The sequence below is a fragment of the Medicago truncatula genome, chromosome 5 (assembly GCF_003473485.1).
Source record: "Medicago truncatula cultivar Jemalong A17 chromosome 5, MtrunA17r5.0-ANR, whole genome shotgun sequence".
Lineage (NCBI taxonomy): Eukaryota > Viridiplantae > Streptophyta > Magnoliopsida > Fabales > Fabaceae > Medicago > Medicago truncatula.
In genome coordinates, this window is record NC_053046.1 from 9,872,778 (window position 1) to 9,886,600 (window position 13,823).

Consider the following 13,823-nt stretch of genomic DNA (forward strand, 5'->3'; position numbering starts at 1 on the left):
ATAACACTTTTGTCAATTGAGGATATTGTAATAATATACAAACTTTTATGTCATTACACCTATGTTATTAAAATATTATTTTTTGCAGAATTTGGACTCACAATTTTGTGAATTTATATATGTTTGAAAATTTATCTTGTTCACACATGAGATGCTAGCTTAAGGTGCTACTTTTTTTTTGGATGTTCAACATAAGGTGCTAGCTTAGTGATAAGCAATTAACATTATAACTTTGATACATTCTTCTATGGGGCACAAGTATAAATGAATAGTGTTTGGTCAGTGGTCACACATACATAAAAATATTTTTTTCTTAAAATACTAAATTATTATAGGTTTAATAACAGTTTTAACCCCCTAAGAAAAAAACTACAAAATCGCCCCCTAAGTTTTGCATCTGTGGCAGTTTTGGCTCCCAAGGCCAATTTTGACTTGATCTACGCTGACGTGGCACCCTAAGTGAGGTGCCACGTGTTATTTTTTTAATCAAAAATTGACTTTGGGGGCCAAAACTGATACAGTTGCAAAACTTAGGGGGCGGTTTAGTAGTTTTTTATAATATCTTTATAATATTAACATTAAAATATCTTTATAATATTAATAATTTATATTTATTAAAATTTATATTTATGTTTAGAATCTCATAAAGATTTGTTCGTTATTTTTTGTTTCAAGAAGATTTGTTCCTTATTAAAATAGATATGAGTTAAAAATATGATTTCTGTTTAGCCCTATATATAGAGAGAGCAGTGAACAAAAGTTTTGAATCATACTTCTCCTTATAAAATATATTTCTGCAAACTCAAAAAAGTTACGTTTCGTAGAGAAAAAGTGTTAAACGATGGGTATTGTTTCTTGGTTGATAAAGAATCAAGTTTTGGTTTCAGGGACTAATGTGTTCTGTCAGGGCAGTAACAAAGTTGTCAAAAGAGGAAGTTTGTTTTCTGATGCTATAGTTTGTGATTGTTGTCATGTTACCTTTACTATCACCGGGTTCGAGTCTCATGCTGGTTGTACAAGACATAGACCATCCACTAGTATCTTGTTGGAAGATGGAAGATCGTTGTTGGATTGTCAAAGGGAAGCTCTGAGTTCGAGTGATCATAAAGGGAATCATTCTGTTGTCAACGAAAATCAAAAGAAGAATCATTCCATTGTCAAAGAAAATCGAAAGAAGAATCATTGTGTTGTCAAAGAAAATTCTGAAGCAAAGAATGATAATGTTTGTTCTATTTGTGGTTTTGGAGGTGACTTAGCACTATGTGATCGATGCCCTTCTGCATTCCACCTCGGTTGTTTAGGTCTCAATCGAGTTCCAATTGGTGAATGGTTCTGTCCAACTTGTTGTTGCAAAATATGCTATCGACCCAAATGCAAACAAGAATGTAAAGATCACAAGGATAACAATATTCTTGTTTGTGTTCAATGTGAGCAAAAATATCACTTTGGATGCGTAAAGGCTGTAGGAATTGAATTTAATCACATGGAGAATTGGTTTTGCAGTGTGGTTTGTGGGAACATGTTCTTATGTCTAAAGAAGTTGTTAGGAAAACCAATTAAGGTTGCAGATAATTTAACATGGACATTGGTGAAGAATGTGAGTAGTGTTGATGACAAGGAGTTTAATCAAAAGGAGAGTAAGTTGAATATGGCTCTTGGTGTATTGTATGAGGGTTTTAATCCAACTTTTGATGCTTTATCAGGAAGAGAGTTGATTAAAGATGTTGTTTTTAGCAGAGAATCAGAACACAATCGCTTAAACTTTTGTGGTTTCTATAATGTAATTTTGGAGAAAATGGGTGAAGTGATTTCAGTGGCAACTGTAAGGATTTATGGTCAAAAGGTTGCAGAGGTAGTTTTCGTGGCCACCAAGGAACAATATCGACGACAAGGAATCTGTCATTTGTTGATGGATGAGATTGAGAAACAGTTAACTCGCTTAGGAGTTGAGAAATTACTTCTGCATTCCTCAGAGGATGCTATGAACATTTGGACAAAATCATTTGGTTTTGCCAGGATGGCCAGTAAAGATAAGTGTCAGTTTATTGATCATACTTTTTTAGAATTTCAGAATAGTACCATGTGTCTCAAAGCACTGAAAACACCTATATGGTCTTGCATTGCTTGATGTTGGAGTTATATTACAGTCCTAGATTTGTTTTTAATGTTTTTTTTTTAATGTTTTCAATGATGTACTCTTTTTTTTGAAGGATTTTTAATGATATACTTTGCAAGTACATTTTAGTTTGATTTCATTTTTCAAATAGATAAATCATTCATGTTTGCTGTTATAATCAATACTTGTATGTAGAAGTTGAATTATAAATAGTGTTAAGTAATTTGAATGAGTTAGATCACTAATTTAGTTCTCAAAGTTATAGTTCTCTGACAATTTAGTTAGTTATAGAGCAGAGAAATTATGTTTTGTTGATATGGTAAGTTCATAAATTATTTCCAAATTTCCAGATTCAGTACACAGCAAGTATAAGCTATATTAATCAAGATTTATAGTCTCTCGTAATCAAGATTTATACTCCCTATCCGTTTCACGATATCCATCAAGATGGTTTGGTTTCATTTAATCTGTCACTTAAGAAAACCTGACAAGCAGAACTATTTATGACGTTATCATCTCTTATTTTGTTAAAAACAAGGTAACGAACAAATTGTTGCATTCGATCTCCACCTGTAAAATAGCAACTGATATTACATAACTTTTGTAATTTGGTATATGATATATATGAAATTTGAATACATTTAACTTTACAGCTCCTTTATCACCAAGAGGATTACAATCCCTACTAATGTATTATGTACTAATAATATACATGTAGTTGAATCCTCTAAACACCGGATTAAACAGATGGCATTCCATCATAACTTTGGGTTAGACTAATCAGTGGCAAATGGCAACTGGTTGAGGTTATGAATGAAAACATAATCTGGTGCATGCCAACAACCGTTCTTTGCCATTTGATAAATTATCAAGCCATCTATATGATCAAGGCTAATGCATTAATCAACGTCTCTAAAATATCTTTGAAAACATTCATCATCCTTGCAATAGTTGCAGATAACTTTGTACACTTCAATCAAGAGCCTAGGAAATCGACTTGCAAAGTAGTCATTGAATCCTTCCGGAACAGGTCCTATCAATTCCTGATAAACCAGCATGAATGAAATTATAAGTCACGCATGTCTATATGTTCTTGGATACATGATAATAAAGATGCATTTTGAGCTCTCATATGAAAAGTTATCACCAGCAAATCAAATAAGGATCATCTTCAGGAAATTCTTATGATTGTTGTTTTGAAAAATAGAAAATATTTGAACATTGCAAGATAAGATCATTACTCAAGTGTTGGTCCAAGAAGAAACCTGGATTTCAACTTATTTAGACAAGCCTAACCTTCGACCAGATAAAAAAGGAAAACAAAAATGCAAAAATGCTAGTCCAAGAAGAAACCTGAATTTCTGGAGGCAATTCCCTAAAATGATTTAGCTTGTTTCTCATGACCCTCAACAAGTCTCGGACGCTGTCAAATTTATATCGCCTGTAACGACCAATGTTGGCAATGAAAGCTGGTTCCATCTTTTCGTCCCATTTTACACCTAAAGCCAGTGGAGCAGTGCTCTCTAATACATTCAAAAGAACAGAATTAGTCTCTCTATCTTCAAGTTCCACTCTGTCACTAACGTCGCGAAGAAATGAAAGTCTCATCTCAGAACTCCAAAATAGAGGATGATGCAATACTTCAATCGCCTTTGGCCTGACAATTAAATGAAAAAAATTCTTTAGTGAAAGTGTTACCTTCTAACCACAAAACAAACACAAATCTATATACTTCCAGTTCCTCTAATTAGTATGAGCTATCATACAACCCATTTGTAATAGTTTAAGCAGTAAAATCTCCTATTTGTCAATTTGACAATTACATGCAACATAATCCATTTGCCAATTTCCTGGGAATATAACTTATTTTGCTCCCACCCTATCCTTCCATCAGTTCCATGCATGTGAAAGACAAATGAACTATTATCTTGCAATGTCCTTCCACCCTTTTAGGATTCATCCATGGCTCAAAAGCACCAAAATGAATATCCTCACATGAATACTTATCTTGCAGAGTCTTAAATGCTACCGGGTTCAACACAGATAGTTGTATCCGTGTAGCATTAAATCAAGGTTTTCAGTAACTCCCATGGAAGGTCGCTGTAAATATCTACCAGTAAAACTAACAAGGTCGCATTTGGTCCAAAACAAGCCGAATAACTGCTTTTTGCAATTCAGGATGAGTGCCTATATATCTAACAGGGCCGAACCATCCTGTCATATTTATTAATTTATTTATTTAATAAGTCTATGACAGATATCAGCAGATGACCAAATTTCTAAAACAATAAGGGTGTGTTTGGATTGAGGGTTTAGGAGGGGAGAGTTTAGTTTTCTTTTTTAAATTAAGGACTATATAACATGTTTTTCTAAAATAAATCAAGTGTGATTGAAGTATTATATGATCGTTTATTATGTTAATATGTTAACTTTTTTAAAAACATTTCATAGTGTCCGTAACTTAAAAATGAAAGCCAAACCCTCTATCCAAACACACCCTAAAAATGCAGAATATCAATCAGTAGAGGAATGATCTCAATTGACAGGATATTCATAGATGGTAACTAACAAACTAAATGACATTTCACATATGAATCCATCATTTATGCTACATATCAATTAAGTCATGTCAAAATGAAACTATGAATGGAAGTATGAGAAAATATAATTCCAATCTCCTAAAAATCACATTGTATGAGAATGACATACCTTAGATTAGGGTCAGGGTTTAATAAACAAGAAATAAGATCCTCAGCTTCAGGAAGGAACTCTACTAAGAAAAGATCTTTCTTATTTTTAACAATGTTGACATCACGCTCAAGACGCTCTCCAAATGGATGTCTTCCTGCTGTCATACAGAAAAAGAGGACACAGCCTAAACTAAACAAATCTACAGCCCGTGTTTGGCGTCCTTGAAGAAGCTGCTCTGGCGCTTGCCAACCCGAACTGCCACAGCCTGCAAATAAGTCATTAAACATTATTGTAAGAGTAAGAATAATGATCTAGTTACGTAGATTAACACGGAGGATTAGACTAAGGAAATAACTACATGTTTGAATTAGCATATTTAGTGTTTAGAAAAGTATATGGAATATATGGTTGGAGAGCTTTTAACCATGTACGCGGAATATAAATACTAAAAAATTTCTTATATAAATGATTTATATTTAATATTGGGAAATGCTAACAAGTGCCTTTAGGGAAATTGTGCATTTAACACATTGAAACAACAAAAAGAACTTTTTCTACCTAAATTTCATCAATCATTTCTAATTTTGAATCCTTAGCAAGTGCCCTTAGGGCACTTGTTAGCATAACCCTTTAGTATTTAATATATACTGATTCACGTAGTTCAACTAGAGACTCATCAGTTCAACTAGTGACCAACAAAACAAGTAACTAAGTCAACGACTGGTCCTGAGTTTAATAACATTGCTAATTAGTAATAGTGAGTGCTAAAAAAACACAAACTTTTGTACTCACCAGTAGAACTGTGGCCTAAAGAAGACATGTCTTCAAGAAGTCGTTTACTAATCCCCATATCAGAAAGTTTGGCACATAATGACCTTTCCTTGATTAACAAAACATTTTGGGGTTTCAAATCCCGGTGTATTATTCCTAGTTCATGCAAATGAACAAGCCCAGAAACCACATCCCTGTGATGCAATATAAAAGCAAAAGTCAACATGATGTCAACAAAAATAAAATAAAATAAAAATAGGTGTAATTTAAACACGGAGTTAGTGTAGACTCATGTTCTATCACTAAATGAAGACAACTATCAACCTCCGATACTTAGCTTAAATATTAGGTGCTGTAAATGGAAACAAAACAGGACCCTTTGTGTATTCCTCCTAACAATTCAATCTGGTTCAATGTTTACCCTCCTTCGATCTTTTGCTATCGTATCTCTTTTACCTCCATTATGTTGTCCATGTATCTTTCTCATCCTCGTGGATGCTCCAACTATAAGGTAATGCCTAAATTATTCTAGTCAGTTATCTCATAATCTCTTCATTGAAACTGCTAACTTAGAAGTTAGATCTAGTATCCCTGTTTATCACCCATCCTTGTTATTCATAAAAATTGTCTCTCCGTAATTGCAGCAATGCTCCTACACATCAACCTTAACAGAGTACGGTGTACATTTCTTAAGCCATAACTGAATAATCATATAAAACCTTTGCTTTTATTTCTAATGTCAAAATATTAAGGGTGTGTTGAACTGGTTAGTTGCTGCTAGTTACTACACCTTTCACTGATGGGACTATAACACTCATACATACATGATGTATCTCACTAGTCTGAAATATTCTAGTAGCTTTCACTCAACATTTCTTCTGTCTTGGCTGAGAGATATATTACAATATAAAATAAATAAAAAATCAAGTTGTTTTACTGACCTCATCAACTTTAGTAAAAGTGGAGATGGATAACCATTTGATTTCCAAAGACACTGCATATCATCCCTCTGTGCTTCTATCTGGGCCTTCTTAAAAAAATCAAAAGCTTGATCCTCTCTTAACACTGAGTTTTCTGACAAATCTGAATAAAAAGTAATCAGATCATCCAAGTTGCATGCACAACGCTCCAGAGCAAGGTAAACAAAATCGTGATCATATTCCACACCATACCATCGAACAATATTTGGATGAAAGTCAGAAGCAATGAGGTTTTGGATTTCTTTATGAGCTACATCATGATGAGCCTGAACAAGACGTTTGACAGCAACTGTCCGACCTTCATATATCCCTTCAAGGACAATGGTGCCATTACTCCCCTTTGCGATTTCTTTATTTAATACACACAGTTTACCGATCCTGCGTCCATTAACATTATTATAGTACAACCGTGCCTCATTTTCTGCTTCCTTATGAATTCGTATATTCTCCTCAACAATGATGTTGTTTTTTCCTGACTTACGTACTCTCTTTTTTTTAGAAGGTGAACTTTTCAAATCTGAGTCACTGATTTGGACCTTCGATGTAACATTATTTTTTAACCGATTTTGGTACAACATCAAAAGAAAGACCACAGATAATACAACCAATAATGACATTGACAATTCAATCACCCTGCTCAGATCAACTTCCCTTGGTGCAGTGATCTCCATAGGAGGCTGAGGGAGCATAACTGCATTACCATTACTATCATAGGTGATTTTCGGCTGCATATAATTTGGCACAGGCACAGGCAGCATCATATTACCACCATGACCGGGGAGAAATCTATCACTCTTAGGTTGTGATGGAAGCATCAGCTTTAAATCGGGCATTGGGAGCATACCTTTCTCTTGATAAGCATCAACATCAGATAATCTTTGAATTTTATCAGGTTCAAACAGAAAATTCTTTCGTTGGCGATAGACTTCTCTGAGTTTTCTGTCAGGACACGCATACGGCATAGCAAAATCCAAGCCACTGTCAACATCGTAAGCATACTCACCTTCTGCATCAAGCGAAGCTGTCAAGGTAGGATTTTCATTATGTTGGCAAAATAATACAGCCTCAAATTCAGCTACTGACATAGTCCATAACACTATTCCTGAACCAGGACCCACAGATTGTAAAAAATAATCAGTCCTAACTATCTGGAGCAAAAACTCTGGTAAATTAAGCTTTGCTGGATCAGCAAGCTCCTTATTATTTGCACGTAAGTCGTTAGTAACACCCTCACTGTCCTTGTCACCACTCCACATTGCAGTAGTAGAAACATTACGAAAATCAGCAGCACCATAGCTTCTAAGGAGCTTTCCTGTTTTAGCATCCACTTCAAATACAGTGCTCCTTTTGGATCCAAGAATAACAGCTCCATCTTTTGACACAATAGGCGTAACAGCAACATAATCAGCAACAGATTCCTTGAGTCTCTGCAGGTTTCAAGTTTAAACACAACTTATTGACCATACATTGAAGAAAAACCAACATACCAGACATCAAAATTATCTTGGAGGACTCTTCACTCAACTCAGTTGTTGCAATTGGTGACTTACAAAGGATAGCGTACATAACACCATGATTATGAATTTGATGTGTTCACTTAGTGTGTTTGGATTCAGAGTATCAAAATTGATTACACAACTTTAAAATGTAACTTAAGGTTAATAAGTTGGATTGGCTTATTTGAACTTATCTAATTATTATTTTTTTTAGATTAGTATTTACTCCTTTGTCTGAGTTTGAACTCAGGACCTCCAACTCCTTTAACCCTTAGCTCAAACCAGTTGAGCTACTCAAGCCTCAACCTCCCCACCATTTGAACCGTCTACAGCTTATATGAAAACGGTTTGATTTTATTTTGTCATTTGTTCTAGAAATAGCTTATACATAATAACTTATATGACAACCATATATACTATAAGCACTTAATTAAACTAGTTATCCAAACAGATTTAGAAATGTTTGGGTGATGTTGACTAAAAATGATTCTAACTTGAAGCTAGAATTGGTAGCTATTCACACTCAAATTTATTGTTCAACTCTTTTGATGAGAATGTATACAACTTATCATTCTAACTAACTTTGACCTAAATGTATCCAGACATAAACCACTTCACATCCAACTAAATTTTAACTAAAATCAATTTAGCTAAACAATTCAATAAAAATCAATTTTTGTCATCGAAGAACCAAATTGGAAAACCCAAAGTAAAAGTAAAAAAAAAAAAAAAAACATACTGTTAAAATGATAGTACCGTTTTACCAAAGTGGGGATCATGAAAGATTAATTCCCAGTCATCACCACATTCAATAAGACCAGAAGACGGAGGAGTATTAGCAGAAGAATGATAGATCGGTGAACCAGATGAAAAAGACCAAATTACCCTCCCAGAAGCACTTTCAACCAGATAAATAGTTCCATCTAAACCAGCCACAAGTGCCGTAACAGGTTTTCTGTCCAATGAATTCGAAACCAACGGCGACGATGACGGTGGAAGAGATGGAGGAGAGGGAGAGAAACCGTTGTGGAGAAGAGAGAGTTGTTGGGATTGGGTGGTGGAGATGGATACATCTGCAACGATGCAGCTGAAGATGAAGATTGAGATGAAGAAGAAGATTGAAACTGAATGATTCATTTTATGTTTTGTTTGGTTTGGTGGAAAATGGAATCAAGACATAATTCATGGGTTTTGGTTTTTCAGTTTTTAAGATTTTGGTGTTTCATGTGATCTTGCAACGTTGATTATGCGATGTTATGTTTTTGTTTAATCCTTAAGGAAAATCACCAATTCCTGTTTCCGTCAAACGCATCTTCGTTGACTCGTAACAAAATCATAAAATTATTTTGTAATAACATAGTGTTTGCCCTGAATAAATTATCCTAGCATATTTTCTTAAAAAATAAAAATATCCTAATTCAGACAATTAAATGTAGAGAAATAGGGTGTTCGACCCCTACATAAATTATATAATATCCCTACAAACGCACACCTCACAATATAAATTAAATGGTAAAAATCATGAACCAAAATTTCTAATATGGAGACCAAATTTGCCCAACTGAAAATTGACGGGAACATAATTGCATTTATGTCAAGACAGAGGGATTAAAATTACATCTATGACAAAAAAAAGTCACAATATAACCCTCTCTAAAAGAAATGATAAACTCAAATATTTTTTTGCCACATATCTTGCATCCAAACCCTAAATGGAGTAAACGAAACTTACCCTAAATGGAGCATACCCAAACTCAAATATTTAACCCCAAATAATTGAATTGAAAATTTTACATCACTCTTCAGAATATCTCTACAAATATTAATAAGTAAACAAAACCTAGACACATGAACACAACATTGGGATCTCTCACAAATAAAATTTACATAGAACAAAATCGTTTAATGTCTTTAACAAAATACATAGAGTAAATTATATTCTTCTTCAATGAAAAATGCTTGAATTACATTCTCCTATCATCTTATGTTAAAATTACATTTCTCTCATCCCTTATTCAAGACATATTAAAAAATGTTTGGCATAGTAATGATAAGTTAATAGACAAAATATACGACACGTAAACTATTTTTAACAAACTAAAAAAATACTATCAAGTAAATAGTATTGTTAAGAGTACTCCCAAAACACTTTTTAAACATTTTAATATAAGTAATTATTTTTAAAAAATCAAACATTTTAATTTCTAATTCATTGAATACATATATTTTCATAAAAAAACTTATCATTTAATATATTTAAAAATGTCTCGGAGACGGTTGTTGGTTAGGATTTTCCTTGAATTAAATAGTACTAGCTTTTACGTGACTTTGGGTTTATTTTTAAAATGATAAATCAATTATCAATATAAAATATTCACTTGTATACTTTTTTTGGAGAGGATCATACACATGTGTTACGATGTCACATTGCTACCAAATTTAAGGAAACGTGTATGGGGATAATCTTGGTTGCTAATGATTCATCTCTCTCATATTGCAGAAATAAATTGAATTTTTAGAGTTCATTTGAAGCATAAGAAGAAAATCAAAATCAAAGATGGGTTTTATACAACTTTTGGAAGTGGCTTCCATGCCAGTTATTCAAGTCCTACTTATTAGTGCATTGGGAGCTTTCATGGCTACTCAGTATTTCAACAATCTTCTTTCACCAGATTTTAGGAAATCCTTGAACAAGGTAAGGGATTCAAGTTAGATTAAATATATTAATCAATTTAAATATAAGGTAACACTTATATATGTAGATAACACATGTTCAATGTGAAGAATAAATATTTATCAGGACTAATTCTGTAGCATGATGCTGATGGTCGGCCATTGATTTGAGATTTAACGGCCAATATCAATAATAAATGTGTCACACGTTTACTGTGTGGAATTTAAATTCGATTTGAATTGAAAAGTATTGACTTTTTGTTTTGGTTTTTAATTTTCTTGTTTTGTAGGTTGTGTTCATTGTATTCACTCCTTCACTTGTGTTTGCAAGTTTAGCAAAGAGTGTTTCACTTCAAGATATGATATCATGGTACATGTCACTTTTCATTTTCCACTATTCTCAGAAAATAACTCTGATTTTGCTGTCTTTGTCAATAATAATAATCTAATAGATCATAATTTAATGTTGGACTCACCTTCTTAATTGGAGGGATTTTAGGATGGATATTAGTTAAATTACTAAGGCCTAATTTGAAAGTAGAAGGTCTTATTATTGCTTCATGCTCATCAGGTATATATCATACCATCAATTCAAAGTTTGATGCTATATTATGAAAAACTTTATCTGAAATTATCTGATTTCATGAATTATTCTTTGATTAATCAGGAAACATGGGTAACCTACCTATTGTAATCATCCCTGCAATATGTAATGAGAAAGGAGGTCCGTTTGGGGCACGCGATGTTTGCCACAGTAATGCACTCTCGTATGCATCTTTCTCCATGGCAGTAAGGCATCATCATCCTATTCATATTTAGAGTTTAAATTTGGTACATCATCGGTGTAAAACTAGTTTTACAATGTTAACAAATCAATGTCAATCATATATGTTACTTTAAAGTTGGTTATGCTTAAAGTCAAACGTTTTTAATGGTATTACAGTCATAATTGATTGACAAAGTAAAAATTCTTTACACTGACGGTCTATATGAATTAAATCCTCACTTTTAAACATTTTGCTTCAATCCTAGCTTGGTGGTATCTTCATATGGACCTATACTTTTCAAACTATAAGAAGCAGATCATTGAAATTTAAGGCACTTGAGGCTGCTGAGATCCTAAAGGCACCAAACAAAGATCGTGTAGAATATGCAGATACTCCCCTTCTAAAGGGAAAAGACGATGAAAACACAGCGATTGAAGTGTCACCATCGAGTTATATTGAAGACTCTGAAAGTCAAATTGTAAGACCTCTTGATCTAGATTGTGTCTATACTTTTTTTTCGATAAAAAAATGTTTGTATATTAGTTGTTATCTTAGTATTTTCTCATTTATATGAATTTGAATTTATGTCCTTCAACTCCTTTAACTCTTATTTCCGATGGTGAAATTTTTGAAATGGCTTCAACTAACATTAGATTATTATGAAATGAATATTGATCTGAATTTTCAGATTGATGAACAAGATCAGTCAATTGTATTGAAGAAGGAAAAATAATTGTTTTTCAAAAGAATGATAGAAGTTTTAAGTCATCTTCTAGCAGAACTAATGTCACCACCAGCAATTGCAACAGTTAGTTTCATTTTTCTTACTACTTTTCTTATACTCTGTTACATATTACATTTGTTTCAACACATCTTCGTCCATCTTCCTTGAGCAGTTTTTCGGTTTCCTCTTCGGCGCGGTTGCATGGTTAAGGAACCTAATAATTGGTGACAATGCTCCATTCAGTGTTATCCAAGACACTCTTGAATTACTAGGGTATGTGCCTTCAATCATAAAAACCAAATAGTCCTTAAAGTGTCTACTTTTTTTCTAACCAAAACAATTATTTGTTTAAACTTAACTCTTTTCAGGAATGGAACAATTCCCTGCATCACCCTTTTGCTTGGTGGTAAACTCACTGCAGGCTTGAAATCATCAAGTGTAAAACCATTGACACTGATCAGCATCATTATAACTCGGCTTTTTGTACTACCTGTTATTGGATTGTTTATTGTGAAAGCCGCAGCGAACTTCGGCATTCTCCCAGTGGATCCTTTGTTTCAGTACACTCTGGTGATGCAGTATGCAATGCCACCAGCAATGAATATTAGTAAGTGATTAGATTCCATGCATGTATGTAGTTTTAACTGAAGTACATTACTTTTTATTTCATTAGTCATGGATATATTATATCATAGGATTTAATTCATACTCCACCTTCACTATAAAGATTGTTATTACACCGTTAATCAATCATAACAGTCAGATCTTTAAAAACGGCTGACTTTGATCATAACTACTTTTATACACGCTCATTTAACTTTTCATGATTTACTGACAGTGTAAGAATTTTTATACTGATATTATTGTTTATCGTAACTAAAATTTAATGATATATATTATGCAGGTACTATCGCTCAGCTGTTTGATGTAGGAAATGAAGAGTGTTCAGTAATTCTCTTACGGACATATAGTGCTGCAGCCATAGCTCTCACTGCTTGGTCGACATTTCTCTCGTGGCTATTATCTTATTAAACTGCATTCAACTAACAATGCCAGAAAACAAAATTAAGAGTCTGACAGATTGGTTTTCATGTCCCTCCAAATTTCCTTCATCTTATTTATACCAATGTTAAATTTTGCCCCCTTCTATAGGAAAAAGTGTATTATTTATTGAAAAATGTAAAGTGTGTTTTTCATGTAGTAGTCTATTAGTCATGCACCGGAAACAAATAATTTGTATATTATGAATGTTTATTAATTGATATAAATACCCCTCTTGGATAAAATAAATCCTTTCCCGTCTGTTTGTATATATGTAGAATCTAGGATAAAATTTTTGAAATTTATTGTAGTTTTTTATAGTTGTCTTAGAATATAAGTGTTCTTTATAAAATTTCCAAATGGTTGGATGTGTTCATATAGAACTCCTCACTTAGAATTTTACAAGTGAGACTCTGAATTTGAATCTTCATGAGCCAAAGAAAAGTTAAACAAACAAAGCTCCATAAAAGAGCAAGGAAGAAAAGGATTCAAATCCTTTTAGTTGTTGCAGTGCATGGAGTTACATGGCCGTTAATAAGGAAAACTACAAGAAAATCAGTGATT

At 33.2% G+C, this 13,823-nt stretch overlaps 2 protein-coding genes and 1 pseudogene across 2 annotated transcripts; 2 read left to right on the forward strand and 1 right to left on the reverse strand.

The window, feature by feature from the left end:
• Positions 1–841: 841 nt before the first annotated feature.
• Positions 842–2,128, forward strand: LOC11409908 (increased DNA methylation 1). The gene has a single exon (XM_003612341.1). The coding sequence runs from the start codon at positions 842–844 to the stop codon at positions 2,126–2,128; it is 1,287 nt and encodes a 428-aa protein (XP_003612389.1).
• A 553-nt stretch (positions 2,129–2,681) lies between these two features.
• On the reverse strand, positions 2,682–9,366 carry LOC11410940 (serine/threonine-protein kinase/endoribonuclease IRE1a). The gene is made up of 6 exons (XM_003612342.4): positions 8,811–9,366; positions 6,520–7,985; positions 5,600–5,772; positions 4,826–5,072; positions 3,470–3,773; positions 2,682–3,159 (listed from the first exon to the last, which is right to left on the reverse strand). Exons 1-6 carry the CDS (start codon positions 9,189–9,191, stop codon positions 3,016–3,018), a joined length of 2,715 nt encoding a protein of 904 aa, XP_003612390.1. The 5' UTR covers positions 9,192–9,366; the 3' UTR covers positions 2,682–3,015.
• Positions 9,367–10,533: 1,167 nt separating this feature from the next.
• LOC11409909 (protein PIN-LIKES 7-like) lies at positions 10,534–13,250 on the forward strand (annotated as a pseudogene).
• The last annotated feature ends 573 nt before the right edge of the window (positions 13,251–13,823 follow it).